The following is a 25,193-nucleotide window of genomic DNA, read 5'->3' as shown; positions in this document are numbered from 1 at the left end:
AGAGGGCTGGAAGTTAGTAGGAAAGTCAGATTCCTGTGTGGAATACCTTTGACTGCCAATACATATTTCGAAGTGTAAGTCAGCTCATCTTAGCTGAAAGTGTGTAAGGTGTAACTTCCCATTGTAATTGATTTAATATTTGCTATTTTAATCCATGTACTGTGGTGTTGCAGAAGTTATGAGAAATTTCAGCCTACAAAACTTGCTGCCTAACTGGATAAGCCATTTACAAATCCCAGAAATTGTGTGCAGTGTTACTGTGGGAATTTTGCTTTTTTACACCATAAAGGCTATTGAGTAACCAGATTATATGGTGGTGTTTAAATGAAGAAAAAAATATAGGGAGACAGTAAATGGAATTTCAATCTAAGATCAGTCCATCTATTTACTATTTTCAAAAAACATATTCACCTATTTTCATATTAACACATATTAACTATTTTCAGAAAACCTATCCCACTCTCTGTGCTTGTACACAGAAGCTTCTGAGATGAGTGAATGATGAAAGACTTACTAAAAATCAGTTATTTGGAAATCAGCTAATCTGGAAAAGAAGAAGGCAATTATTTAAAATGAAAAGGTTATCATGTAATAAATTTGGTTTCAGAAACTCAGAGAAAATAATTGCTTCTTCTGCCTATGTATGCCTAATTCTTTGTATGCAATTTTATAGCTACAAATTCTAGAAATATCATTACTACATAACTATTCAGATGAAAATTCTTAAAAAAACCTCCCACAAATCTTAAACATTTTTGCAGGAGAGGTGTGGGAACTGACAGGTGTTAAAGGAAAGCCTTTAGCTCCAAAAGTTGCCGGTTTGTGTTTCCTGTTGAATCCTTGTGCTACATGGGTTTCACACTGTGAGTAAAGGCAAACACTGAGGAGCAGAGGAAGGTGGTTCCTGGATCATTTGGGAGGTTCAGCACATGTGGTTGATGGTTTGTACTTCTTGTGTTCAGATTACACAAGGAGAAGGTTACTGAGGTGGCAGAATGCACATTAGGGTTAGAGTTGCCTGTGCTGACTGTCTTGCTTTCCTCAGTGTAACTCAGAGTTAACTACGTGGTCATACCAGAGCAATAATGCCGCTCCAATATGGACTTTTTGTGAGCACATTATTGGCATTTGGATCAAATCCCAAGGCAGAGTAGGCTGTTACCTGTGACCTTGTGCCGTTTTGAAGGCTGTTAATCGAGTCACTCCAGAGGGAGAGGGAAAATGGGGTCTCTTGTAATGGTAGTGGTGGGGGAGCAGGGTCCCTGGGCCCACACAAGGGGTACACTGTTAGCCTGGGGTACCTCCTGGGCAAGCCCTGGGTGCTTTGCTTTCAGGGGGGAATCAGCTGGATCCACAGCAGTGCAGCTGTGTTTGCTAAGGGCTTGGCTATGGTGCTTCTAGACCTGAACTGATAAACCCATGTAGTGTGCAGATAACACAGTCACAGAAGTTGTAGCTCCCAGCAGCCAACTGCACTGTGCTGGTGGCATGGGCCAGGTTCTGTGCTGGGCTCCTGTCCATCACTGCTTTCCTAGTTTGATGGACAACTGAGTATTTAATCAGGTCAGCTGGTGTGAATCCAAGGGGTTTTTAGTGGCTCTTGGAGCCCAATCCCCTTTTTCCACCCCAACCTGGAATGCTGTAAGAGAGGTCTCCCACACAACGTGTGCTAGAGCCACAGGCTGTGTTGAGTGAGAACATTTGAAACATTTCCTCTGTGGGTTGTCAGCAGAGCCACTCTGTCTTACCTCTTTCAGAGTGCAGTTGCTGTGGATTTATTCAAGCAGAAAAATGGAAACATCTGGTTAAATGTAACTACAGGATTACTTTAGAGGACTTTGAGCCTTGCGCACTGCAGCTGTGCTTCACTGGCTGTGTGTGATTAAGTTCATAGAGCTGGAGGTGTTCCTTTTTACAGGAAAGACTGTTTGCTGGAGCCATGCATGGGTAGAGTATGTAGGGGAAGAGGAAACCTTGGCAAAACAGGTGTTTGGTCTCTGCTCCAGGACATAGAAGTGTTATGCTTGGTGCAGATGAAGCCCCTTTGGCAAATATGCAGGGTTTTGGGGAGGACTGAAATCAAAGTGTTTTTATAATAGCTGCACAAAATGATAAAGAACACTGTTTCACAGGGAGGAATGTGACTGACTGATCTACCTGCTGTGAGCTGGCAAAACATTTTTGTGCCAGTTTAACAGTGTATTTTTGAGAATTTGCTTTGAAACAGATATTCAGGGCACTAAAACTCTTTGTAAATACTGTGTGTTGACTAAAATGTACCATGACTATTGATACTTGTCTTTCTTTTATTTTATATATATATATGTGGGTTTTGAAAGCACCTCTGTAATTACACAAACTATTTTTTTTTCAGTTATGACATGCACTGATTATATCCCAAGGTCATCAAATGATTATACCTCACAAATGTATTCTGCAAAGTAAGTCAAGAAATTGTTACTGAGTTCTGTAACTCCTACTTCTCTCTGAAGTAATCTTTTTGTATCTTTATACATTTCTCTAATGCTGTAAATCCCACTACTGGCAGCAGATACTCATTGCTGAGGACACTGAACTTACAGAACTCACCCTTTGGATTTATTGACTTGTTTTATGTTCACAAAGATAAATGAGACCCTTCAAGTAATTAACATGATAGTCTTGGTGAATAATGCACATAATATTTGTCAAATAAACACATTGAACATAAATAAATATTAGGAGAATATAAGATTTTCTCACCATTCACTGTGTTTAGGGATCTTTATAGTTCTTGCTGTTGGAGCAGGATAGGCCTTACCCCCTGCTGCTTGTTTTTGTGCAGTTGCTGTGTGTGTCCCGCTGTTTGTTACAGGTACTGCTAGATTACAGTAGCTTCAGGGTCTGGTGTGGTAAGGCAGGAAAATGGGATGCTCTGGCATCCTGGAGGAGGGAACTTCCTGGCAGTGTCTGTTAACTCACGAGCCTGCCTTGGGAAGCACAAGGAGCTTATTGCACTAAGAGGACATGTCAGTCTGAGTAGTTCCTCCTTTCTGGAGCAATTTTTTTAATGTGTCTTCTGGTTTGAAGGCTGAAAGATGCATACTGTAAATAGTTCTTTCTGACTTTTGTTCTCTCTTTCCACTAAGGCCATATGCACATATCCTTTCTGTACCAGTATCGGAAACAATGAGCCCTTACCCTGGTCAGCCTCAGTACCAAGCACTACAGCAGTCCCAGCCCTACACCATCTACCCCCAGACCACCCAGACCTACGGACTACCTCCTTTCGGTAAAAAGTGACTTTTCAAAGACTTCTCCGTGCCTGCAATTACTGTTTTATGTCTCATTAAAAAGCCAATGTTAAGCTTAACTAGTTGTGTTGGAGAGAAGAGTTTGTAGGAGAGCGTATGCGTAGCTTAAATTGTAGATGGGCACTGAGCTCTTGATGGGACTTCAGCTTAAAAAATAAGATTTTTATAAAGCTGTTACTTTGGATCTCCCCATGAAGTTTGCCATATGGTTCTTGGTTTGGGATCATAATTATCTCTAGTTGTGGTATAGCTACGTTTGTGCTGTTTCCTTGTTAGTGAAATGACACAACACCCCTTACCACAACTCTGCTTTTTCATTTCCTTTTTGTTGTCCAAGATTAAGACATTTTTATTTCATCTTTCACCAAATGAGAGCTCATGCTAAAATGTCTCCAAGTTTACTAGGCAAATAATTTGCTCTAATAACTGAGCCCTCTTGATAGCTATTCCAGTTTTTGCAAATGCAGCTCTAGAAGAATGGAAAAGAGCAGAGGCTGTTTTATCCCTTAGCATGCAACAGTGATGAGAGGGGAGAGCATCATGCCACCGTGCAGGGAACCTGGGGAGCACCCTGGCTGCCTGTGGAAGTGCTTGGAATCACCACTCCTTGCAGTGTTCAAAAGACATATGGATATGGCACTTGAGGATATGGTTTAGTGGTGGACATGATGGTGATGGGTTAATGGTTGGGCTTGATCTTAAAGGTCTTTTCCAACTTTTCCAAATTTTTGATTCTAAGTATATGTCTCAGGAGCTTGTGGTTGTACTGCACAACCATATGCACTGAGCCTCTTGCAGATTGATCTGTAGTGCTAAAATCTTAGTACCTTGATGTGTGTAAGGATGAATTTTTCTTTAGTTAAAGAATTAGATGTCTTTGAATAAGAGCAGCTACATTTCTGGCTTTTGTTAGTTGCTGACAGAGGATGGACTTTTCTAAAAGTTACAAAACAATTGATTTGTCATGATATATTTGAAAGATGGTGCAGAAAAGATAATAAATCCAGACTTGGCTTTGTTAAACATAAGTTAAATTACTAATACTGTAATTACTAATGGTTGCTGGAACATATTCCTCTTCACTGGATGCCTGCACTTTGGCTTCAGTGCCTTGTTGCACTATTTTGTGCTGTATCTGAACAGTGGCTGATGGTTTTCTTTGCCTCATTTATTTAGTGTTTCTTGATAGTGTGTTGTGCATGGTGCATTGAGGCTGCTTCGTGTGCTGTTGTGTATTTTAATGTGTCACATGTTGGTGTTTTTAAAGGGAAATATTTGTAAATATGTGGAGTGCTCCAGTGAAGTTGTGTAAAATGGTGGTTTAGACTTCTGCAATTTTGGAGGGAGGGTGTAGGGGTTTTGTTAGTGTGATGTGTGTGTGATGTTTTGTTGGTGGCAGTAGTGGTGGCTATATTTGGGGGGAGTGTTCATTTTAAAAAAGCCATTTTTAAAGGATTCTGGAGCATGGGGATATTCAGCTGCTTCAATATTATAGTTTAAATGTAACACTGGAAGTTCTTCTGAAGATCTGGAAGAAGATCTGCATTTTCTATTGACTTCAAAGGCGCTTTAATCTGTAAAATATCCAAAATGTCATCAGTTACTGAAATGTCTGGTGTGGATTTTGAGGTCTGTTGTTAAACACCTGAATTTTCAGTGTGAAATCAAGTGTTAGGAAGATGTTAAAAGTCATTATTTCCAGTAATGAAAATCCTACTGGAGAAGTACCTGCTGAGTCATGCAGAGAAGATGGACCTTGCATGGTTTGATGGAGAGGTAGAGGGTAGAGGATTGAACATGCACACTGCAGAGGGAATTCTGGAAACTGCTTCTGCTCACAAAATCTCCAGTGAGCAGATGGGGGCCAACAACTTGGTCACATGTTTTACCAGAGGGCTTGTTACAGAGGCTGGTGTGTCTTTCCACCGAGTATTTGTTTCTGTGCCAGAAGGAAGCCACCATGGGTTATCTAACTGGAGCAAACCAGCATGAAATTCAAGCAAGCTGACAAACACCATAGTCTTGAGGTGGTTGAAGTCAGGATGCTCCTTTTATAGAAGGGATGGCTTCTGCTCTTGCTGATTTGTCACCTCTCTTGGTGTTCAGAGCATTGTTCTGCATGGCATGCCCTTGTGGTCTGGGGAGATTTTTTTTAAAGAAGCATTAAAGTAAGAGTAGTGACATCCAGGCTGCAAATGTGTAGCTGTAAGTTGGTATGAGAAACACCATGGTTGTGATGGCTTACATTAACTCAAGAAAAACCAACAAGTGATGGGATGTCCTGTGTGGGGCCTTTCCATGTGTGTAGATGTGTGCTGTGACATTCTGAGGCATACAGTGCTGCCGCGGGACATGGAAGAGTCTCATTTCCCCTCTCACAGCTTCTTCTCCATCATCCTTGAAGCTGTGCTGTCTTACAACGCTGTCCTGCAGGATGAGAGGGGAAGAACATATGCCACCACTCCAGGAGTGTGCCTGGCTGTACAGAGAGGAGGACATGTAACAACAAGGCAGTCGTGGAAGGCAGGGGCTGAAAGATGCCTTAGCACATGACCTGAATCAGCTCCAGCACTGCCAACCCCTCTGCCTGTGTCTGACCTGGTGCCACACTGTGGGCATCATCCTAGAGCATTCAGGGTGGGTTTGTGTTTCACTATCAGGTTGTTTGGCACTTCTGCATGTCATGAGACCATCACACTGTGTTGCTCCTTGTCCCTCTGTCTTGTGCCCTAAGGAGCTTCTGGTTACTGTCCCCTGTAAAAACTGCTCATCCATTTGAAGATGGTGGCACTCCCTTTCCAGACTAAACACAGGTACTCCCACTCTCCTTGGAGGATCTTTTTCCCATATATTTTGTTCTGGAGTTTCTGCAATGTATCTGCAGTCTTTCTTAAATCAGTCTTTCATTTTTGTTTGCTAATTATTGAGGTTCTGGAGGTTTGAAACCTTAACGAAGACACAACTTGAGAGTCGAAGAGTCAAACCCTGGGGTGGCTGTGCAGAGGGGAATGATTTAAATTGACTCATAGGTCTCAGTTTGAGATCAGATATGTAGAAAATCAAAGGGCCATTGCAGAATTTAATTCTGACAAAGCTGCAGCATGGAGCGACCTCTTGGAGCTGATGCTCATGTCCAACTTGATGGAGTCTCCCATGTCTCCTAGGTAAGAAACCTAGAGCTCACAGCCCATGGCTCAATCCTGCTGGAGTGGGTGAAGGGCTGCAGGTGGCTTCTGCAACCTTGGTACTGTTTTCAGGGTTTTTAAAAAGGAAGGTGGTCTTTCTGATAGCCCTGAACTCTGTCCAGCTCCAAACGTCCTTTGTCCTTCTGCTTTGCACACTCCTGCTTGTTTTTATGTAGATTCTTTCAAAATATTTCTGCTTTCTAACCAGGGCCAGGGAGAACTGTCTTTGACTTTGGCTGTAGATTTGGAGACACTCAAATGAAGGCCTGAAGAGCCCTGAAGAGTGAGGCCTGAGCTGAGCTGCCTCAGTTGGACACTGTTGGCACCCGTCAGTGCACAGACCTCGACCTTAACACAGCACCTGAGCTGAGCCACATGCTAAGTGTGCCCTGTACACAAATAATTATAGTCACTCTACTCTCCATGCTGTGCCCAGGGTTGTTACAAAAGCATTCCAAAACAACAGGAAATTTTGAAGAAACATTCAGATTTTTTCTCTTGTTTTTTTAGCTCTGTATTTGTTGTTGTCAGTCTAGGAAAATTCCTGACCTGTGGCTTGGTTTAAAATATTCATCCCAAAGCCCAGTGAAGTAGTGGAAGTGTTGAGCTTCAGAGATCCCAGCTGTGGTGTCAGTGTGGAACAGCTGATGTCACTTGCAGTGCTGTGCAGCTCAGCCCAAAATCACAGCGTTTGGCAGGTCCTTTACCTGCATGGGCAGTGAATCTTAGTGACACAAACAGATTTTTAGTTAAAAGCTTTGCAAATTAGTCTTCTTGGTGCTTTTAATTTTCTCTTTTTCAGCCATTTTGTCACCAGCTCTAATCCCTGCACAGCCTGACAGCACTTACTATTGCTGAAATTAAACATTTTCCATGTGTCATTTGTTACTTGCTTTTGTGATGAGCAAAAATCTTAATCTGAGGTGGGAGCATGCTGTTTGGTCCCAGCATATTTGTTTGTAACTGGTCCAATTTATCTGATTCAGGTGCACTGTGGCCAGGTATGAAACCTGAAAGTGGTTTAATTCAGACTCCATCTACAAGTCAGCACAGTGTTCTTACCTGCACTACAGGGTTAACCACAAGCCAGCCCAGCCCAGCACATTATTCTTATTCCATTGAAGGTAACTTGGCATGGTTTTTATCTGCATCTCTCTCCACCTAAATGAGTCCAGATACCAAACTAGAGAGGCTTGCACGCTTGTCCTTGGTATGTGCATGCTTCTTCATGCTTTGCCTCTTTTCTCTTTGTGCCTTTGTGTTTCTGGGTTTGTATTTGCCTCTTACCTGTGTGTGCTCCAGGCTGGCTCGTGCCATGCTGCTGGGCTGAACAGGGTGAAGAGCAAGTGGGAAGGGGAAAGAGACTACATGTTGTGTTCCTGCATGCTTTTCTGGGAATGCTCTTGCATTTCTCTTTTTGTGGTCTTTAGCTTGATGTCAGGAAATGTGCTGACTGCAGTGAGATTTTTAAACATTTGCTTTTAATTCCTTCTGGAGGTAGATGGCTCTTGCATATCACACACACCGAGTGTCGAGCTGCTAGGAAGGGAATTTCTCAGTACAGAACTACCATTCAAATATTTTATAATTGCTGGAAGTGCCACATCTAAGAAAGCAGGTGCTGAATTTCACCAACTTCCACTGTAGTTTTTAGGATTGAATGTGCCAGATAGCTGAATAATGGAATGTTGTTGCTTATGGCATATGTGTACAAATTGATACCTTTTCTTTAGGCTGGAATTTGTCATTTATGTTTTGGTGAGGAATTATGAAAATTTGTCTCTTTCTCTGGAAATTTTATAAAGCATTTCAGGGACTAGTAATTTCTTGTGGAATATTTTCACAGAATAATTCAGGGACTTCAGGAAATTTTTAGTTCAGCTTCCTGCTCAAAGAGTAGTTGATACAGAATTCAGAACCAGATGGCTCAGAGCTTTATCCAGTTGGATCTCCAAGGATGGAAATTTTGCCAGTTCCAGAACTGGCTGTCAGTACAATGAAGTGTTTTCTCTTTTGCCAACTCAGAGCTTTCCCTGTTTCATGTTCTGACCGTTTCTCTCTTCCTCCTGCTGCTGCACACCTGCAAAAAGAGCCTGTGTCTGTCCTCTCACTAATACCCATGCAGGTACCAACAGGCTGCATCAAGCCCCCAAAGCCACCACCTCTTCTGGCTGGACAGTTCCTCTCCCCTGAAATGCCCCTTGCAGGGCAGGTTCTCCAGATGCTTTGCTGGTTTTGTGTCTCTTTACCAGACCCACCAAATTTTATCAACAGATTTCACGTGCTTGAGGGGCCAAACTGAATGCCATAACCAGATGTGGTCTCATGAGAGCCAAGAAAAGAAGGATAATTCTTAAAATTAGCAGTGAGTGGGTTCTAGCATATCTCTCATGGAGAAAAGTCATGTGGTATGTCATGGTGCTTGCTCAGCTTGCATTATTATGACAGTCAATGGCCCAGTGTAATATTTATTCTTAATTCACTTTTCACGTTCATAACACAAGGAAAGCAATACTGGAAATACTCTCTTCCTCCCAGCATAACCCTCCTTCCTGTAGTCCCACCAGCAGAGCGACTTACTGTGTCACTTTAATTGCTTTAATTAACACCAGCTTTAATTGCCAAGGGTCAGGAATGGTTCTGCACAGTGTGACCCGTGCCAGATTTCCCAGTGATGTCCCATGGGGAGCAGGTGGCTCCCTGGGGTTGCTGAGGTGACAGACCCATGTCAGGCCTCGCTCTGTAAAATTATAAAATCACAAATGTGTTTAGGCTGGAAGGGACCTTAAAGATTATCCACTTCCAACCCCTCTGCTATGAGCAGGGACACCTTCCACTAGACCAGGTTGCTCCAAGTCATGTCCAGTCTGGCCTCGGACACTGCCAGGGATGGGGCAACCACAGCTTCACTGGGCACCCTCACAGCCAAGAATTCCTTCTCAGTATCCCATCTAGCCCTGCCCTCTGGCAATGGGAAGCCATTCCCCCTTATCCTGTCACTCCATCCCTTGTCCAAAGTCCTTTTCCAACTCTCTCTGAGCCCCTCTGGATGCTGGAAGGGGCTCTAAGGTCTCCCTGGAATCTTCTGCAGACTGCTCAACCCCAGCTTTGTCAGGCTTTCACACAGGAAAAGGATTTAATCTGTGCTGCTGAGAGAATGTGTGATGTGAGAGCTTTCCCTGCAGGCTGCTCTCTGAAAGTGTGCACAAGTCACCCCAAAGTGTGTAAAATTCACTGCAGTTGTGCAAATGCTGTTGCTTTTTGGAACAACTTTTTGCAGACTTGCAGGAAAATTTTCCTTTTTCAGATTTGCTACATTTCCTTCTCAAGCAGCAAACCAAGGGGTCAGGTCAGTTCAGGGGCTGGTGCCAGGGAGGTGGTGGAGAGCAGAGCTGGAAGGATGGACAGAGTTGTTTTAATAGTAATCCCTGGAATATCTGTCTTTTCTGTCCACTCAAATCAGCAGGGTGAGACATAGTCGTACTGTAATGCTGACCCACTGGAGGGGAATTTCAGTGCATGGTTCTGGTTTTGGCTATTTGAAAATGAAGCAAAGCAGATTGGGATTAATAAGGTAGGGGAGGCAGGGATGTAATGTCTGAGGATGAGGTCTGAAGCAGGGGATAAAGGAAGGAAAAGAGGAAAAGAGTCGTGGCATCTTTAATAATCCAGTACTTGTGCTTGCTGGTGTTTAAACCCCAGCCCTTGAAGTCATGTTTGGCAAATCTGTGCCAAGTATTTTTGAATGGTTCTGGCCCATTCACAGGTAAAAGAAAGTGGCCCACAGGTCAGAAACAATTGGTTCATCTGTGTGGTGGGAATTATTTGAAAAAATCTGATCTGTAGCACTGTTTAGGTACAGGATTGTTAAAAGAACCTGTTGGAGGGAGAGCAGAGTTAACACACAATGAAGTTCATGTGAGGGAACACCAAACCTTGAAACTTTTTTTCTCATTTCTTAACTTCTGTGACCAGTCTCAGTGGAGAAGCAGCTGCTGCAGAGCATTGCAAATAAGAATCACTTTGTTTCCTCTCCATAAAAGTCTTGAGAGCAGTGGTGTCACAGCATCTTCCAGAGAGTTGCTCTGTCCCAGCTGCATGGCAGCTTTGTTCAGGTAGCAAGGGTCTTTTCTGGAAAGCCTCACAGGGGCTTAGGCAGGGACCTTCTCTTAAGGTGGTAACAGCCTTGACAGTTTCCATAATGTGGAATTGGAAAGAGCTTTATTTGGAATCTGGCCCCTGATTTTGAGCAGTGTTTATGAGGAGTGCTTTTGAGCACTTTATGAAGAGTGTCTGTGACAGGTTCCTTGGCTTGCACAGCTGGGCTTCAAGTAGCTGTGGAGCTACTGTGGGTCCTTGAGTGTCTTCATTGCCATTATTGCTGTTCAGTGCAGCCCTTTTGTCTTTTTCTAAATATTTCTGGGGCTAATTACTTCCCTTTGTTTCTGCTTCCACAGAGATGACACCCTTTGTATTTCTCATCTCCTGTAAATACTGTGGGTTTCTACACATCTTTTAAGATCTGTTTCTTTTGTTTTCTTAACTTTTTGGAGGCATGTTTTGGATCCATTCCTCTTTCCAGGAGGCCCCAGGTAGTATTGGTGCTTTCCATAGCACAACATGCACTCTTCAGGAGTTCATGGTGGGTCTGTTTCCCTGGGGGAGCAGGACTAAAGCCTTCAGAAGCTCAAGTTCTTGGGGTGAATTCTGCATGGTGGTATTTGCAGAAAATAAGGGGTTTTCTTAGAGGCATGGTAAAATAGGAATACTGTGAATTTCTGCAATTCTTTACATAAGAATCTAAAAGCGATTTTTTTAGTTTTATTTGTGTGCAGAACAAGGTGGTTTAGGAAAGAAAATAGTTCTTGGTGGCATCTGGTTTTGTTCCTGCTGATTTAATTATTTGTTGCTATCCTTGTGAGTCCCAAAACCCCATGCTGAGGAATGTTTAATGGAGTGGCCCTGTGTCTGCAGCCCCCCAAAAACTGTTAAACAACTGGTGTTCCCAAGTGCTGTTCTAGCAGCTTCTTCTGTGTTTTGGGAGATTGGAATGCAGTGCCACAAAGTTTATGAAACATCTTCAAGTTGGTACTAACAACTGCACATTTGTAAGAATTTGTCCTATGAGCTGTTGACAGATTATTTCAGAAAGTTACATCCAAATAGCAGTTCTAGACAGAGGGATGTTGAGAGAGATGCTCATTTTGTCCAGCAGGAAACACTCTTTTTCTACTATTTGAAACATTCTTAATGTTTCCTTAAATTTGAAATCTAATTAGATTAAGAATTCTAAGTTTGATGCAGATTCTTTTTTTAACAGAACTGATTTAAACACATTTATGTCCTTTTTCTCGATTTATTCTGATTAATTTTCAACTGCTACTGATTGATCAGAATGGGATTGTTTTATCAAAACATGTAGTAAGGATGTAAAACCTTTCTAATTCTACACCAATTGCTTAGCAACCGTGGAGAGAAAAGGTTTCTGAACCATTTGAAAGGACTGTTTTTGAAGATATATTAGCTCTCCTTTCCTGTAAACCCAATTGAAATGTGGCTGGTGTCAAAATACAGCCCAGTCCTTTTTTGGCTGTTAGTAGCAGAGTGCTGCTGGAAGCAGTAAGTATTTATTTCACAACTTCTCATTTCTTAAGCTTTTCTAGAATATTTAATGCAGTAATTCTCAATTTTACAGCATCAACTACCAATGCCAGTCCAGTCTCTACATCCTCAACTGTTGTCAATATTTCCACATCAGCAGTAGCCAGCATCTCACAGGTAAAACTTCCTTGGTCAATTTATGTGCACCATCTCCTTTACCTTTGTTTAACACTTTGTTCAAAACTAACATGGAAATGTCACTTCAAGTGGAGCACAGTGGTACTGGAGTTGTGGGGCTCAGTGTGTAACTCAAAGTCACCAAATCCCTCCTGTGTCTCTTTGACCACGGTGCTTCTCCCTTTGGCCTTTGCAACAAACTCACTTCATCTGTTCAAAGCTGTTGCCTCATCTGCAAATTGTGAGGTGAGTCTTAAAACTGAGATCCCTGCAAGAGAGATGGAGAGGAAGAAACAATTCAGCTATTTAGAGGACTAAACCTGCAAGGAGGGTTAGAGGTGGATGTTTTTTGGATGCCTTTATTCTCCCTCGAGAAGAATAGAAAATGAGGTTGTACACAAATAAAACCCCAACCCAATAAAGTAGGGTGTGCATTCTGATGGTAGAATCAGGATGTTCTCACTAGAACAAAGTGAGACAGCCCTGCAAGCTAGCAAAGACCATTACCCCCTGCCTTTTTCCTCTGTGGGTGTCTAATTACCATTTGAGTACTTGGATATACAGAGGAAGCCTTCAGTGTCCAGCTTTTTAGAAAGAGAATACAGGAACTGTGGAAAACGCAATGGATACACAAAAATCCTTCTGTGCTTATGCTGTTGCTTTTTAAATATAAACTTTTTTGGAACTGTAAGGAGAAAAGAAGATTTTCTTTCGGTATTTCAGACCAAGGTACCTGGTTCACAAACCCAGGCTGCTCTTCAAGGGAGTCAAGACAGCACTGTGTACCAGAGTGGTGTGATGTGACATTTGGGGTCACTGTTTTTTTTACTGAGTAGCAGAAGTCAAAATCCTTAATCACAGCTCCAGATGCTGAGTGATCTCCTAAATTATTTAAGTAGTTTTCATAAATGGATACCTTCCAGCATGCAGAATTATTGCTTGATGAAGTCAGGATGGCAGGGCCATTTATCCTGTAGTTGTGCCCTCAGTGAGGCCCAAGGTCACTTTTTGTCACTGTCCAATGCAAGACAAAACCACACATTCCAGAGTGCACTGATGTCTTGGCATCCACTCAACTCCCCTGTTACTGTAATTTCATGAATTCATTATGAATTAGTATTTGCAGACACTGGAAGCAGAGGAATGGCCCAGTGATCACTGGTCTCCTCTGCAAAACCTGCCTGTGCAGGAGCCATTGGGCAGCGAGAGCTCTCAGCCCTTTTTGGGAACATCTTACATCAGCAGAATGAAACAGCATAGTCAGACTGTGTCCTTGCTGGGATTTTTCTTGGACAGGATATTCTAATACAAAAATCATCCTGATTCAGAGTGTTTTCTGAATGAGGTGTCCTACCATCACTAACTCTTTCCTCCAACAGGAATATCCTACGTACACGATCCTCGGCCAGAGTCAGTACCAGAGCTGTTACCCGAGCTCAGGCTTCGGCGTGGTGCCACCAGCAGACAGCAGCACGGAGAGCTTGGCATTAGCCACCACCACATACCCAGAGGAGAAACCAAATGCCCTGGTGCTGGCACGGGCGGTGCAGAGACCTTCCTCTGGTGAGGCGGGCTCTGTAAAATACCTCTGCTAAACAGTGCAAGGGGCAGCTGTGGGGAAACATCTCCAAAGGGTGCCTGCAGCATCTTGTCATGCTGGGCCTGATGGGACACTTGTCAGGCTGGTCTCACTGGTGTGCAGAGTATTAAGGTGGGCCAAGTAAACTTAGATAACAGAAGTTTTCTACTGCTGCCATTCCAGGACACCTAGCACGTACTCTGTGTGCCCCGGGGAGAGGGAGTACCCTGAACACCTGGCTGCAGGGGAGAAAGGTGCAGGAGGAGGAGGTGGTGGTGGTGTACTCTTTCCCTGGGAAGGGTGTTCTTACCAGGAGCAGAACAGGCTCTCTCACGTGTCCCTGTCAGTCATGGCCAGGCTGTGTGTCCATGGCCAACATCATTACTGTTGCTCTTTTATATTCAACTGTCTTTAAAATAAAATAGACATAGCTGAATGATAGAGTAAGTCCAGGGCAGTGAATGACTGCAGGGTTCCAGGCCTTAGGATGGAGGGTGTCTGCTCTGGCTTTGCTCTGCAGGGCAGTAGCTCTTGCAATAGCTCAGTTCTGGGGGACTGAATTGAGCAGACAGAGCTGTTTTGAAATGATGGGACAAAGAAATCATGGTTTATGTTCTAATCAGGGTTCAACTACTACTGCATCCACATAGTAAAGTAGCATCTTAGCTTTTGCTAAGGTGGTTTGTGGTCAATGCTGTTTGTTTGGTGTTTGTTTTGAGACACAAGGGGATGAGAGCTGTGTGTTTTTTCTTCTTCCAGGAGATGCATCCACAAGTCCTTTGCTACCAAGAGCAACAGCTAGTAAAGAGTTAGATGAGCAAGCAAGAAAAAACATCCCTGGAAAGAACAGAGGGAAGAGGAAAGCAGATACCTCCTCCTCACAGGACAGTGAACTGGAGGTAAATAGTGATCTTTTCCAGAGGTAGCATTGCAGAATAGTGTGATGGTGAAAATTCTCCTCCCTTTTTTTCATTCCATCTCTGTGGAAATGGAAGGTGTTTATAGAATGGTTTGGCTTGAAGAGACCTTTCAGGGTCCTCTAGTCCAACCACCATGCAATGAATAGGAACATCTTCAAATAGATGTCAGCCCACTCAGCTCCAACATGGTCTTGAATGTTTTCAGGAATGGGGCATCCACCACCTCTCTGGGTACTGTGTGCCAGTGCCTCACCACTTTAATTGTAAAAAATGTCTTTTTTACATCTAATCTGAATTTACTCTCTTTGAGTTCAAAACCGTTCCCCTTGTTCTGTCACTGCAGCCCCTACTAAAAGGTCAGTCCCCATGAATTCAAATTGAGAATAGGTTTAGATTAGATATTAGGAAAAAAATCTCTTCCCTGTGAGGGAGGGGAGGCCCTGGCACAGGCTGCCCAGGCAATTTGTGGCTGACTCATCCCTGGAAGTATCTGAGGCCCGGTTGGATGGGGCTTGGAGCAGTCTGGTGTAGTGGAAGGTGACCCTGCCCATGGCAGTAAATAAACTTCACTGCAATAAACTGAAGAGTTGAATGTATTCAGCCTGTAAGATGATGACTGTTGTTCATACCTGTTAAAGCATACTGCAGCTAACCACAAAATTAACTCTAAAATTTCCTTTATGGCAGTTCCTTTATTGCAGTTCAGTGCCTGGAATATCTCAGCTCTAACCTACTCTTGTTCTCTCTGCAGCGGGTGTTTCTCTGGGACCTGGATGAGACCATCATCATCTTTCACTCTCTTCTCACAGGGTCTTATGCTCAAAAATATGGCAAGGTAATACTGCTCTTCCATTGAAGAAAACCCATTTCTGTCATGCAGAATTAAATGTTAGTCTTTGGAAAAGGAATAGTTTGGGGTTTTTTAAACTCTCTATGGTGATACTTTTAAGTTGTTGCCAGTTTGGGGCTGGGAAAATACTAAATTTGGCTTTATGCAGAGCTAGGACATGGACATCACCAACATGTCCCTTCTTACAATGCAAGTCTGTCAAACTGGTTTCATCCTCATTGAAATGAGCAGAATTGAATAAATAACTGAGGTCCTTGTACTTAGGGAAAAGAAGTGGTTTTTCTCCTTCAAAATACATTGTAGATTTTTTAATGTTTTGTATGTGCTGACTGTGAAAATGTATCAGTCTTCTGTGGAGCATTGAAGTATTTGGTTTTTCTGGGTTTTTTTTAAGTGAGTTGTTTAAAATATTACGGAAAATGTAGTTCACACCATTGAATGTAGCTGGAATTATGCCAGGTTTGATATAGAGTGGAAAACTCTGTGCAGTTTAACTGATGAGAGATTTATGACAATTTCTTCTGCCTATATCTACGGTGCATTTACATTTTCTTTTTGTGTTTTTCCAGGATCCAACTCTAGTGATTGGCTCAGGTCTGTCCATGGAGGAGATGATTTTTGAAGTTGCTGATACTCACTTGTTTTTCAATGACTTGGAGGTACATGGCAAATGTGTTTGAAAAGCAGAATTCCACATTACCATGTCAAAATTAGACCTCACTCTTTGTGAGGGCTCTGTGCTTCAGAGCCTCTTAACTGCTTGTTGTAAGCACAGCCAAATCAGAAGTGCACTCTTAGCTGAGACAGGCATTCTGCAGCCTTCTAGTGTCAGGAGCTCTCTCAGTTTCTTCTGGGTTTTTGATTGAATCTGTACAAATAAATAGAGTGATGTCTGATCCATTCTGTATTTGCATTTCTGGACTGGTGAACACTTTGCTTCCACTGGTTTTCTTTTGAAATGGAGAGCAGAGATGTGAGAAAAAGGCAGTTTTGAGGATGTCTGTTCTCAAGGGCTGTGACTAAGCCAAGGACAGAATGCAGGAGGTGACTTTGGCTGTGGAACAGCTTTGAAGGACATGCTGCATAGACAAGCAGGCTGTACTCATGCAGGACCCACAACACCCTTTCTTTTTCTTCTGTGTTGTCTTTGATGTAACTCCACTCAATGTAATTTTCAGAATTGACAGCACTAGTTTTAGGCTTTGGAAGGGTGAATATGAACAGGTACCAGTTAGTTGTAGATGTGTCACTGATGCTTTTGTTGATGCAAACAGAGACTTAAATGCTATTTCCATTGTGGCTGTGACCACTGGCAAAGGTGGTGATGAGTTACCTCCCTCATTTTACCTCAGGGAAGAAAGCAACAAAAAAAATAAATGAAAATGCCAAATTTGTGCTTGTGCTGGAAGGGGACTCATCAATGTTTTAGCTGTGTGCTCAGCCACAAACGCACTGCTGTAGGTGTTGGTTAGTGAGTTAAATCAGCTGCACTCAGCACTAGAGTCGGTGCTACCACACTGCTGTGGCTCTACTGACCCTTGTTGAGAAAATGGAATAGCAATGCTTGACCAAATCATGTGCTTTTGGGGTATTTTTGTTTTGTGTTCGCTTTTTTGAAATGGCAGAAGATTTTCAAGTGACAAGTGAGCTTTGAGTGCAACCTATTCAGTGAGTGTTGAAGTTCTTTTTTTGGCAGACAACTCAAAATGCCATAGAAATGCTCTTGTTTCAATCCTTTCTGGTACTTAAGATCCCAGGCTGGGCAAGGACCTCTAGGGGCTGGGAATTAAAATCCAGTAGTGGCAGATGAAGCTAGTGTAAGCTCTGTGGGTTTGTGGAGGCAGTGTGGCATGGCTTGTTGCTGCTGAGAGGTGTGAAGGGATTGATTTCTATCACAGTTTCTTTAATCAGCAAATGTCAGTGTGGATTACCACAACATGACTTTATTTTTGGGGTTTTTTTTTGTCTTGAACAGGAGTGTGACCAGGTACACATAGAAGATGTGGCATCTGATGACAATGGCCAAGATCTAAGGTATTGTAGTGATGAATGCAGGAGATGTATTGTTGATGTAATCAGGTTTTGTGAAGCCTTCAAATGCAGGTGGGGTTAAAGGATGGAGCTCAGCATTGTGCAGGGGATGAAACCTGGCAAAGTGTTTGCTGGGAGGCATTTCTTTGAAGACCTACAAAGCATATTAAGAGTTTTGAAATTATATTGTGAATTACATTGTCCATTACTGTTACATTACTGTTGAATGCTGCCTCTGTGCTCAATGACAAGTGAGGAATGGAGAAACAACTCATCAGATCTCATGATGACAGCATTAGATTAGTAACCTAATCCAATGGTCACTCTAATTGGATTAGTGGGAGAAGTCCCTGCCTGTGGCAGGGGTTTAGAATGAGATGATCTTGATGGTCCTATTCAACCTATACCATCCTGTAGTTCCATTATCTTGACCTTTGAAAGTCCTCCTGTGGTTTGCATCCCTCTGAGACCTTATGGTGCTCACTATCAAACATGGGGAGGAAGGTTTTTTAACTGAGCTGAATTGGCTCATTAAAAAGTCTGAGAAAAATCTGTCAGAGAGAAGGAAATACAGGGAAAGTGGTGAAGCAGGACTTGCTTTATGCAGTCATAAACTGGTGAAGCAGCTCATCTGCTTGTGGAGCTGCAGCTGTGGTGGAAAGGCATGGATGCTATGTTTGGAAGATGTGCTGGGGTTAACTGCTGCAGGATGAGGAAGGGGTCAGTGGGCAGGATGTTCCGTATGGCAGAGGAGTGAGCAGCCAAAGAGTAAAGGAAGGTTTTGTCGTGGAGGATGTGAAAGGGGTTGTATCAGTGCAGCAGTTCAGAGCCAGCAGCAGCTGTAGCTGGATGTCAGCATTCCCACAAGAGCCAGGCTCTGCTCTCCAGGTGCCACGGTGCTTGTGCAGCTCCTCTCCAAGGTGTTCTCCAGCTGCTGCCAGCACTGCCATCGGCAGCCCTGCCAGAAATGCCGTGGTGCTTCTGCTGCTGTGGCACACCTAACGCATCTGCTTTCCTGGAACAGCAACTACAACTTCTCCACGGATGGGTTCAGTGGCTCGGGAAGCAATGCAAACCACAGCTCCTCGGTGGGTGTGCAAGGAGTGGACTGGATGAGGAAGTTGGCCTTCCGCTACCGCAGGGTACGCGAGATCTACAACAAATACAAAACTAACGTTGGAGGTGAGTGGTCACCTGCACCGAGATCTGAGCACTGTCAGGAGCAGAAGTGGTCTCCACTTCTGTCTGCTTTTAATTCAAAACTGGAGGCTTGAAGAAAATGATATCTAAAAGCAATTACAAGCATGGCAATAAAAGAAGGGAGGGTGATTTAAAAAATTATACATGAAAGAGCTTAATATCTTAATATTAAGATATTCCACTTAATAAAGTGGAAAGGGTCCTTAGAAAGCAGAGAGAGAGGGTGGCTGTAGAAATTCCTTCCCCTGCTCTTTGGCCTTGGACCCCTGCTACTGTGAGTGCTTTGTACGAGAGAAGAGCCTTTGCCTGTATCCTGAGAAATGCTTTGAAATAATTGCAGACAAGTGTCTGCCCAGTTCCCCACGGTCAGACTCCTGGATCTGACCTCATTCATGTCAGTGGGAGCTGGTTTCTTTCATTTCTTTGAGACAGTCCAGCTTCCAGAGGCCTTCAGTTCTGTTACTTATTGCAGAGCAGGCACTGGGGGACAGCCCTCCCCGTGTCAGACTTGCCAGGCAAACATGTGTTCCTCACCTTCCAGGCCTGCTTAGCCCACAGAAGAGGGAAGCTCTGCAGCGACTGAGGACCGACATAGAAGTGCTGACAGATTCCTGGCTGGAAACTGCATTAAAATCCCTGCTGCTCATCCAGTCCAGGTATGGAACCTGGAAGTGCCTGTGAGGCTTTCTCAGCCCTTTCTGGCCCTCGGGTGCAGTGCTGTGCTGGGCACTGCCCCATCACTGCTGCTGTACAGCACAGGTGCCAAGTGACTGAGGGCAGGAACTCCACCCCTGTTTCTCTGCTGCAACAACTGTAATTAGCAAGGCTAATGCTCACCAAATGGTTTTTCTGACAGGGAATTCTGCCAGAAGCAAAGCAAAAATTACAAAAACTTGTCCTAAAATGCCTTCTGAAAGCAGGACAGCAAAGCACATGAGGAAGCTGATCAGACTTCCCAGAGCAGTCCTGGCAGCACTGCCTGTAGATGTGCTGTTACAAGTGTTTTTCTTCTTTTAGAAAAAACTGTGAGAACATCCTGATCACAACCACCCAACTGATGCCAGCTCTTGCCAAAGTTCTTCTGTATGGATTGGGCGAGGTGTTTCCCATTGAAAATATTTATAGTGCTACAAAAATAGGTAAGGGGTTTTGCCAGCTCTGTGGCATCTGCTGAGGATTAGCTGGGATTTTTACATGGGGAACTGCCATTTCTACAGCTGAGCAGCTCCGTGCTGTGGTCCACCTGCTCCAGGCTTCTGGCCTCAGGAGCTGAACTGGGTGCTGCCCCTGCTCAGTAAGACAAGTGTTTCTGTACTGGGAGGAAGGGACCTGTTCAGGCTCCATTTCTCTCTGCCTGAGGCTCCTTACAGGGGGATTGTCTTTGGCAGGTAAAGAGAGCTGCTTTGAGAGGATCGTGTCACGGTTTGGAAAGAAGGTCACTTACGTGGTGATTGGAGATGGGCGTGATGAGGAGGTCGCAGCCAAGCAGGTGGGTCTGACTGCAGGGGTGGGACAATGCAAGGGGAAGCTGCTGGCAGGCTTTGCCTGCAAGGACTCTTGTTCCAAGGCTGAACTCTTCAGGCCAGGGCAGCCAGGAGCAAAGTTTGCCTTTGATGCAAGAGATCTTCCATTCTGTTAAGATGGGCAGTTTTCTGGCTCCTGGGTGTTTAAAGTTGCTTTTACTATTAAGGATTGCATATAACACTGTCCCTGTCAGCAGTGTCTTAGTGTGGCATGTTGGATGTAGCATGTTGAAAGGCTGGACTCAGAGATCTTGGAATCCACCCTTCCACCCTTGATGATTCTATGGTTCTATATGCTGATCACAGCCTGTGACTATCAGGATATCGCAGTTTCTCAGGAGTGTGGAGGAGTCAGGGCTCAGGAACAGCAGCAGAACAATACAGCACCTGCCATTAGGCTGGATTGCAAACAAGGAGCAAAGAGTTTGATTGATTTGGACATGCCTGGATGGGTTGTTCAGTTGTGCTGATTAGTAGTAAAGTGCAAAGATGACTGTCAGGACCTTGACTCTGCAGACTTCACACGTTCTGCCATGTGCCAGAGCTGTTGCCTGTGCAGGTTTCCTGGGGCCCTGGAAATTCCCTGCCATTCCTGGGTGCAGCAGCAGCTCACAGCCAGGGTTTCCATCACAAGCAGCTGGCAGTGCTGGTGCCTGGCACACACAGATGTGCACATGAGATGGGCTTCAGATACAGATGTGCACGTGTCCAAGGTCTGTGCTGAGAGAGCTGTGTTCAGAACCAACACACTGCACAGCCCTGCAGCTCTACCCAGCTTCCACCTCAGCTGAAAATCCCTGCATAAACCTGACTGTACTCTCTTTTTACAGCACAACATGCCCTTCTGGAGGATCACGAATCACGCTGACCTCGTGTCCCTTCACCAAGCCCTTGAGTTAGACTTCCTGTAAGAAGCTGGAGCAAAGACGTGACTGCAGCTCCCACAGGCCCTCTCCATCACTGGGGGGCAGAAATCTCACATGTCTGGGGAGTCACTTTTCAGCTTGATGAAGAAAACATACCTAATGCAAACTGTACAGTGGAGTATGATAGCAGGTTGTTCCTTGGGAGCACGGGCCCTGCCAAGTCCAGAGGTGTCCTGTAAAGAAGCCCTAGACTCAGAAGTGCTAGAGCTTGTCTGCAGAAGGGACTTACAGAGCCAGCTGAATGCCTCTGGCAGGTGTCTCCAGAGGGAGGGGCCATAAAACAGCAGATTTATTTTTAAGAGCCTTCTCCTTTCTATTCAGCTTAGTTGTAGAACCCAAGTAAACACAAAACTTTATTTTTATAGGAAAATGCTGATGGCAGAGCTTAAACCTCCCTTGTTTTGCAAAGCCGAAGAGCTATGGTTTTTTTCATAGGAAATATTAATGAAAATGTCAAAAATACCTCTATTGCTGTAAAATGTGTCCTCTCTCCTTCCCTGGGTGTTCAAAACAAGTTATTTATTACAATGTCCTTATGTTATTTCCTCAGTGTGGGATTACTGGAAGATAAAAAGGTAAGGGAATGCTTCTGGGATATGTGGTTCCTTGTAGAGGCAAGTATTGGTGTTCCAAGTTGATCCCAGTGGCTTCTACTCAATGTGTGCACAAGCCCTTTTAGCCAGCAGGAGATCACTGGATTCCAGCCTTGGTCTGGACTGTACATCTCACAGATTTTCCCTGCAAAGAAAAATGAAACTGCCTGTACAGCAGACTGGTGCAGACTGCTCAGATGTGAACAGCATCCTCACCTGGAGTAGGAATAACCTAATTCCTAAATCCTCAAGAATGTTGCAGAATAGGCTCTGGCTACAGTATAACCTTCACCTCTGTGTTCCTGACCCTATTTGTAAGTTCCTTTTAGTAGAATCAGATTCAGTTTTCTTATATTCTTTGCATTAGCTTAACTGCATAGTGAAGAACAAACACCTTGTTAAGAGGGACTTAATTTTAAGACACTGTGACTTGGCAGCATGGAGCACTTGGGAGGGATGGTGATGATGATTTTTCTGCTACTGTGTCAGAATAGAGGCTGGAGTCAGTGACCTGCAGCTGCCCTGGTCAGGAACAGCCAGCTAGGGACTGGGGCTGGCACAGGGGCTGGTTTTGTGCCAGCTCAGGCTGTGTTTGGTGGTCTCCCCATGTACCCTGATGGCACCAGATCAGGTGCCCTGAGGACAGGTGTGTGCTGTGCCCCAGAACCTGCTGCTGCTGCTCCTGCAGAGCCAGACCTGTGGCTGCACCCAGACCCCACCAGATCGTGGTCATCAGCCCCACATCAGCCATCGGGAGACTGGGCTGAAAGTCTGTCATTGCAGGGAGGACCCATTTGCTGTGCCCTTACAGGCAGGGAAGGGATGTGTTTGCTGCATTCCTTTCATGGCATTCATTACTGAGGGTTAATTTCCATCAAGGAGCTGCTGGGCCAGCTTGGCACAGGCTCTGCTGTGCCCTGGGAGCAGCTGTTCCTGGGCCAGCTCCAGTGACCATGGGGCAGAAGGTGCCTAGAGCCAGGGGTTTGGAGACCTCGTGCTCAGGGACTGGACCTGGGAGGTCTGTTTCACATGGTACCAGCCCCAGTTTCTCTTTGGGTTTTTGGGTTTTTTTTTAGATTAATTAAATTAGAATTCTCTTTCTCCAGGGTGGTCACTGGAGTCAGGAGTGATCTGCTTTTCCATTCAGCTCCTTGCCAGGTGTTGGCCTTGTGCTCTGATCCCAGGTGGATGCTGGGTCTGTGTCTCCCCAGGAGCTCTGCAGCAGGAACATGCTGTTCATGTAGGAGCTGTGCCTGCCAGCAGCTGAACTGCTCATCCCATGAGGAGAATCTGAGGAGTCTGCTGTGGGTGTCACTGGGCAGCTCAGCAGAGGGAAAGGTGTTTGGCTGCCCTGGGGGCTGCTGGCCCCGCAGAGCCTGGGGGAGGAAACAGGCTGGGCTGGGAGTGCTCAGCAGTGGATCTGGAAAGGGGAGCAGGACCCAGGGATGTTCTTTGTCAACACCAAAGGTGTTCACACCTGCTCCAAGGCAGCTGAGGCAGCTCCAGCTCCCTTACTGCTGAGTCCATAGAGTCCAGTTCCTCTGAGGTCCCTGTGAAGTGCCAGAGCTGTGGTGAGGAGCAACCTCATTGCTCCCAGGGTTGGAAATGTAACCAGAGGATCAGGGCTCAGTTGTAGTATCAGAAGAATCTGTGCTGATGTTGAACATCCCTCAGCCCATCCAAAGGTCTCCTGTAAGCAGGTCTGGGAGCTGTCCCACCTGTGCAGCAGCCTGTCAGGAGCACGTCTTGTACTCCAGCTGGCTGAACTTTGGGATTAAAACCTGTGCCTTAACCTCCCAGCACCGGCACGGCCGAGCAGCCCGAGTGCTTCACTCCCATCAGGAGCCGTGACCAGAGCCGTGCTGGAGAGGGGCTGGGTTTGCCCAGGCACTGGCAGCAGGTGCTGGACCTGCTGGCCTGAGCTGCCTGGCAGCTGGCTGTGCTTTGTGTTTGTTTACTTCAAATGTTTTAAGGAAATTTTAAGATGTTGGTAAAATTTTAGCTGAGTGTGGAACTCGCAGCCACTGACATTTCATACTGGTATTTATATGATGTTTCCTTGAATGTATGTAAAGTACTTTTATAACAGGAGGTTGATGGTACATTTCTGTGTTTGTTAATAAAGGGGTGACCTGGCTATTTTGTTTTTTCCTCTACTGGCTGAATTTAAGCCTTTTCCTGTCTCGAGGCAAGAACATCATCTCTATCCAAGCATTGATTTTCTCCTGTGTCTGTCACCAGTTCAGCTACAGTCAGGTCAGGGGTAATGGGAGAGCAAACCTGAACACCTGAAGGACAGTCAGCCTGCAGGCCCAGAGCACCTGAGCTCACCTGGGTGCTGCTGGCTTCCCCTTCGGCTTCAACACAGCCACAGAGGCTTTAAAAACCACCTGATTCACTAATACTTGTTGCCTTCAACAGCCCTTGGGGAGATGTTTGTGCTGGCACTGGTGGGAAGCAGTGGGACCCTTGGAGCCCACAGCACCTCTTGTGCTGTGCTACAAGGGACGAGTCCCAGGTGCTGCTGGCTGTGGGGCCTTTGCCTGTTCATGGTCTGTAATGGGAACTGTCCTGTGAACTGGAAAAAAATAATAAAGTCTTTATTTTCTATAGTCAGTGCTTCAGCCTGTTCTCTGCCCCTGTGACAGCCTGAGCCAGGCTTGGCAGCACCTGGAGCATTGAGGGTGTCACAGGTCACAGTGCAGCCACCAGAGCCCCCAGTGGCCCTGGGGAGTCCTGGGGAGCCATGGACCTGCTCCTGGGCCCTGCTGAGGTGCCCAGGGGAGGCACATGATGCTTCCTGCACAAACATTCCCATTTTCTTCTGCACAAGGCCCTCTTCCACCCTCTGCTGTGGTGCTGCTGGCCTTGGGCAGGGCTGAGCATTCCAGCTGCTCCTCGTTATGGAAGCTCCCTCCTGGGATAGGGTGCTGGGAGGGATGTGAGGGGAAAGAGCCCAAGGTCAGTGCTGTGGGCAGCCAGGATGAGCCACAGCTGCCAGCTGGACAACAGCAAAAGGCAGGGGCTGTTCTGGGGCCTGCCTGGGTTTGGGCACCGAGCTGGGTGGAGGCAACCCCATCTGGGAAGGGGTGTCTGTGCCCAGGGGCTGGCACAGCACTGACCCCAGTGCTGGCCACATCAGCGGCCACCTATGGCTGAGAAAAGCCATGGCCAACTCCAGCCTGGTCATGGCCTTGGGAGCGCAGCCCAGGCTGTGGTGGTGGGAATGGCAGCAAAGGGAGCATGAGGTGTCCATAATAAGCCAGAAGCCCTGACCCACCCTGCAACCACTCCTGCCAGCACAGGCCTCCTTCC

At 45.2% G+C, this 25,193-nt stretch overlaps 1 protein-coding gene across 18 annotated transcripts in view; it reads left to right on the top strand.

Moving 5' to 3' along the window:
• EYA3 (EYA transcriptional coactivator and phosphatase 3) overlaps window positions 1-24,490 on the top strand; it is a 42,941-nt gene extending 18,451 nt beyond the window's left edge. For 6 of the 18 annotated variants that reach the window (XM_086863426.1, XM_086863427.1, XM_086863429.1 and 3 more), the window contains 11 exons: window positions 12,174-12,256; window positions 13,636-13,819; window positions 14,595-14,734; window positions 15,507-15,590; window positions 16,175-16,264; window positions 17,581-17,639; window positions 18,661-18,818; window positions 19,378-19,492; window positions 19,854-19,975; window positions 20,225-20,325; window positions 21,190-24,490. In XM_086863426.1, the coding sequence (XP_086719552.1) occupies window positions 12,174-12,256; window positions 13,636-13,819; window positions 14,595-14,734; window positions 15,507-15,590; window positions 16,175-16,264; window positions 17,581-17,639; window positions 18,661-18,818; window positions 19,378-19,492; window positions 19,854-19,975; window positions 20,225-20,325; window positions 21,190-21,270 (1,217 nt within the window). In that variant the 3' untranslated portion in view covers window positions 21,271-24,490. Of the gene's footprint in view, window positions 1-2,374; window positions 2,442-3,128; window positions 3,272-7,464; window positions 7,603-12,173; window positions 12,257-13,635; window positions 13,820-14,594; window positions 14,735-15,506; window positions 15,591-16,174; window positions 16,265-17,580; window positions 17,640-18,660; window positions 18,819-19,377; window positions 19,493-19,853; window positions 19,976-20,224; window positions 20,326-21,189 lie in introns of all 18 variants that reach the window. The other 12 variants (XM_086863421.1, XM_086863422.1, XM_086863423.1 and 9 more) reach the window with 5 other exon arrangements.
• Window positions 24,491-25,193: the final 703 nt, after the last annotated feature.

Source organism: Cyanistes caeruleus, chromosome 26 (genome assembly GCF_971803275.1).
Source record: "Cyanistes caeruleus chromosome 26, bCyaCae1.hap1.1, whole genome shotgun sequence".
In the NCBI taxonomy this organism is placed as follows: domain Eukaryota; kingdom Metazoa; phylum Chordata; class Aves; order Passeriformes; family Paridae; genus Cyanistes; species Cyanistes caeruleus.
This window is presented reverse-complemented; position numbering and strand designations above follow the sequence as displayed.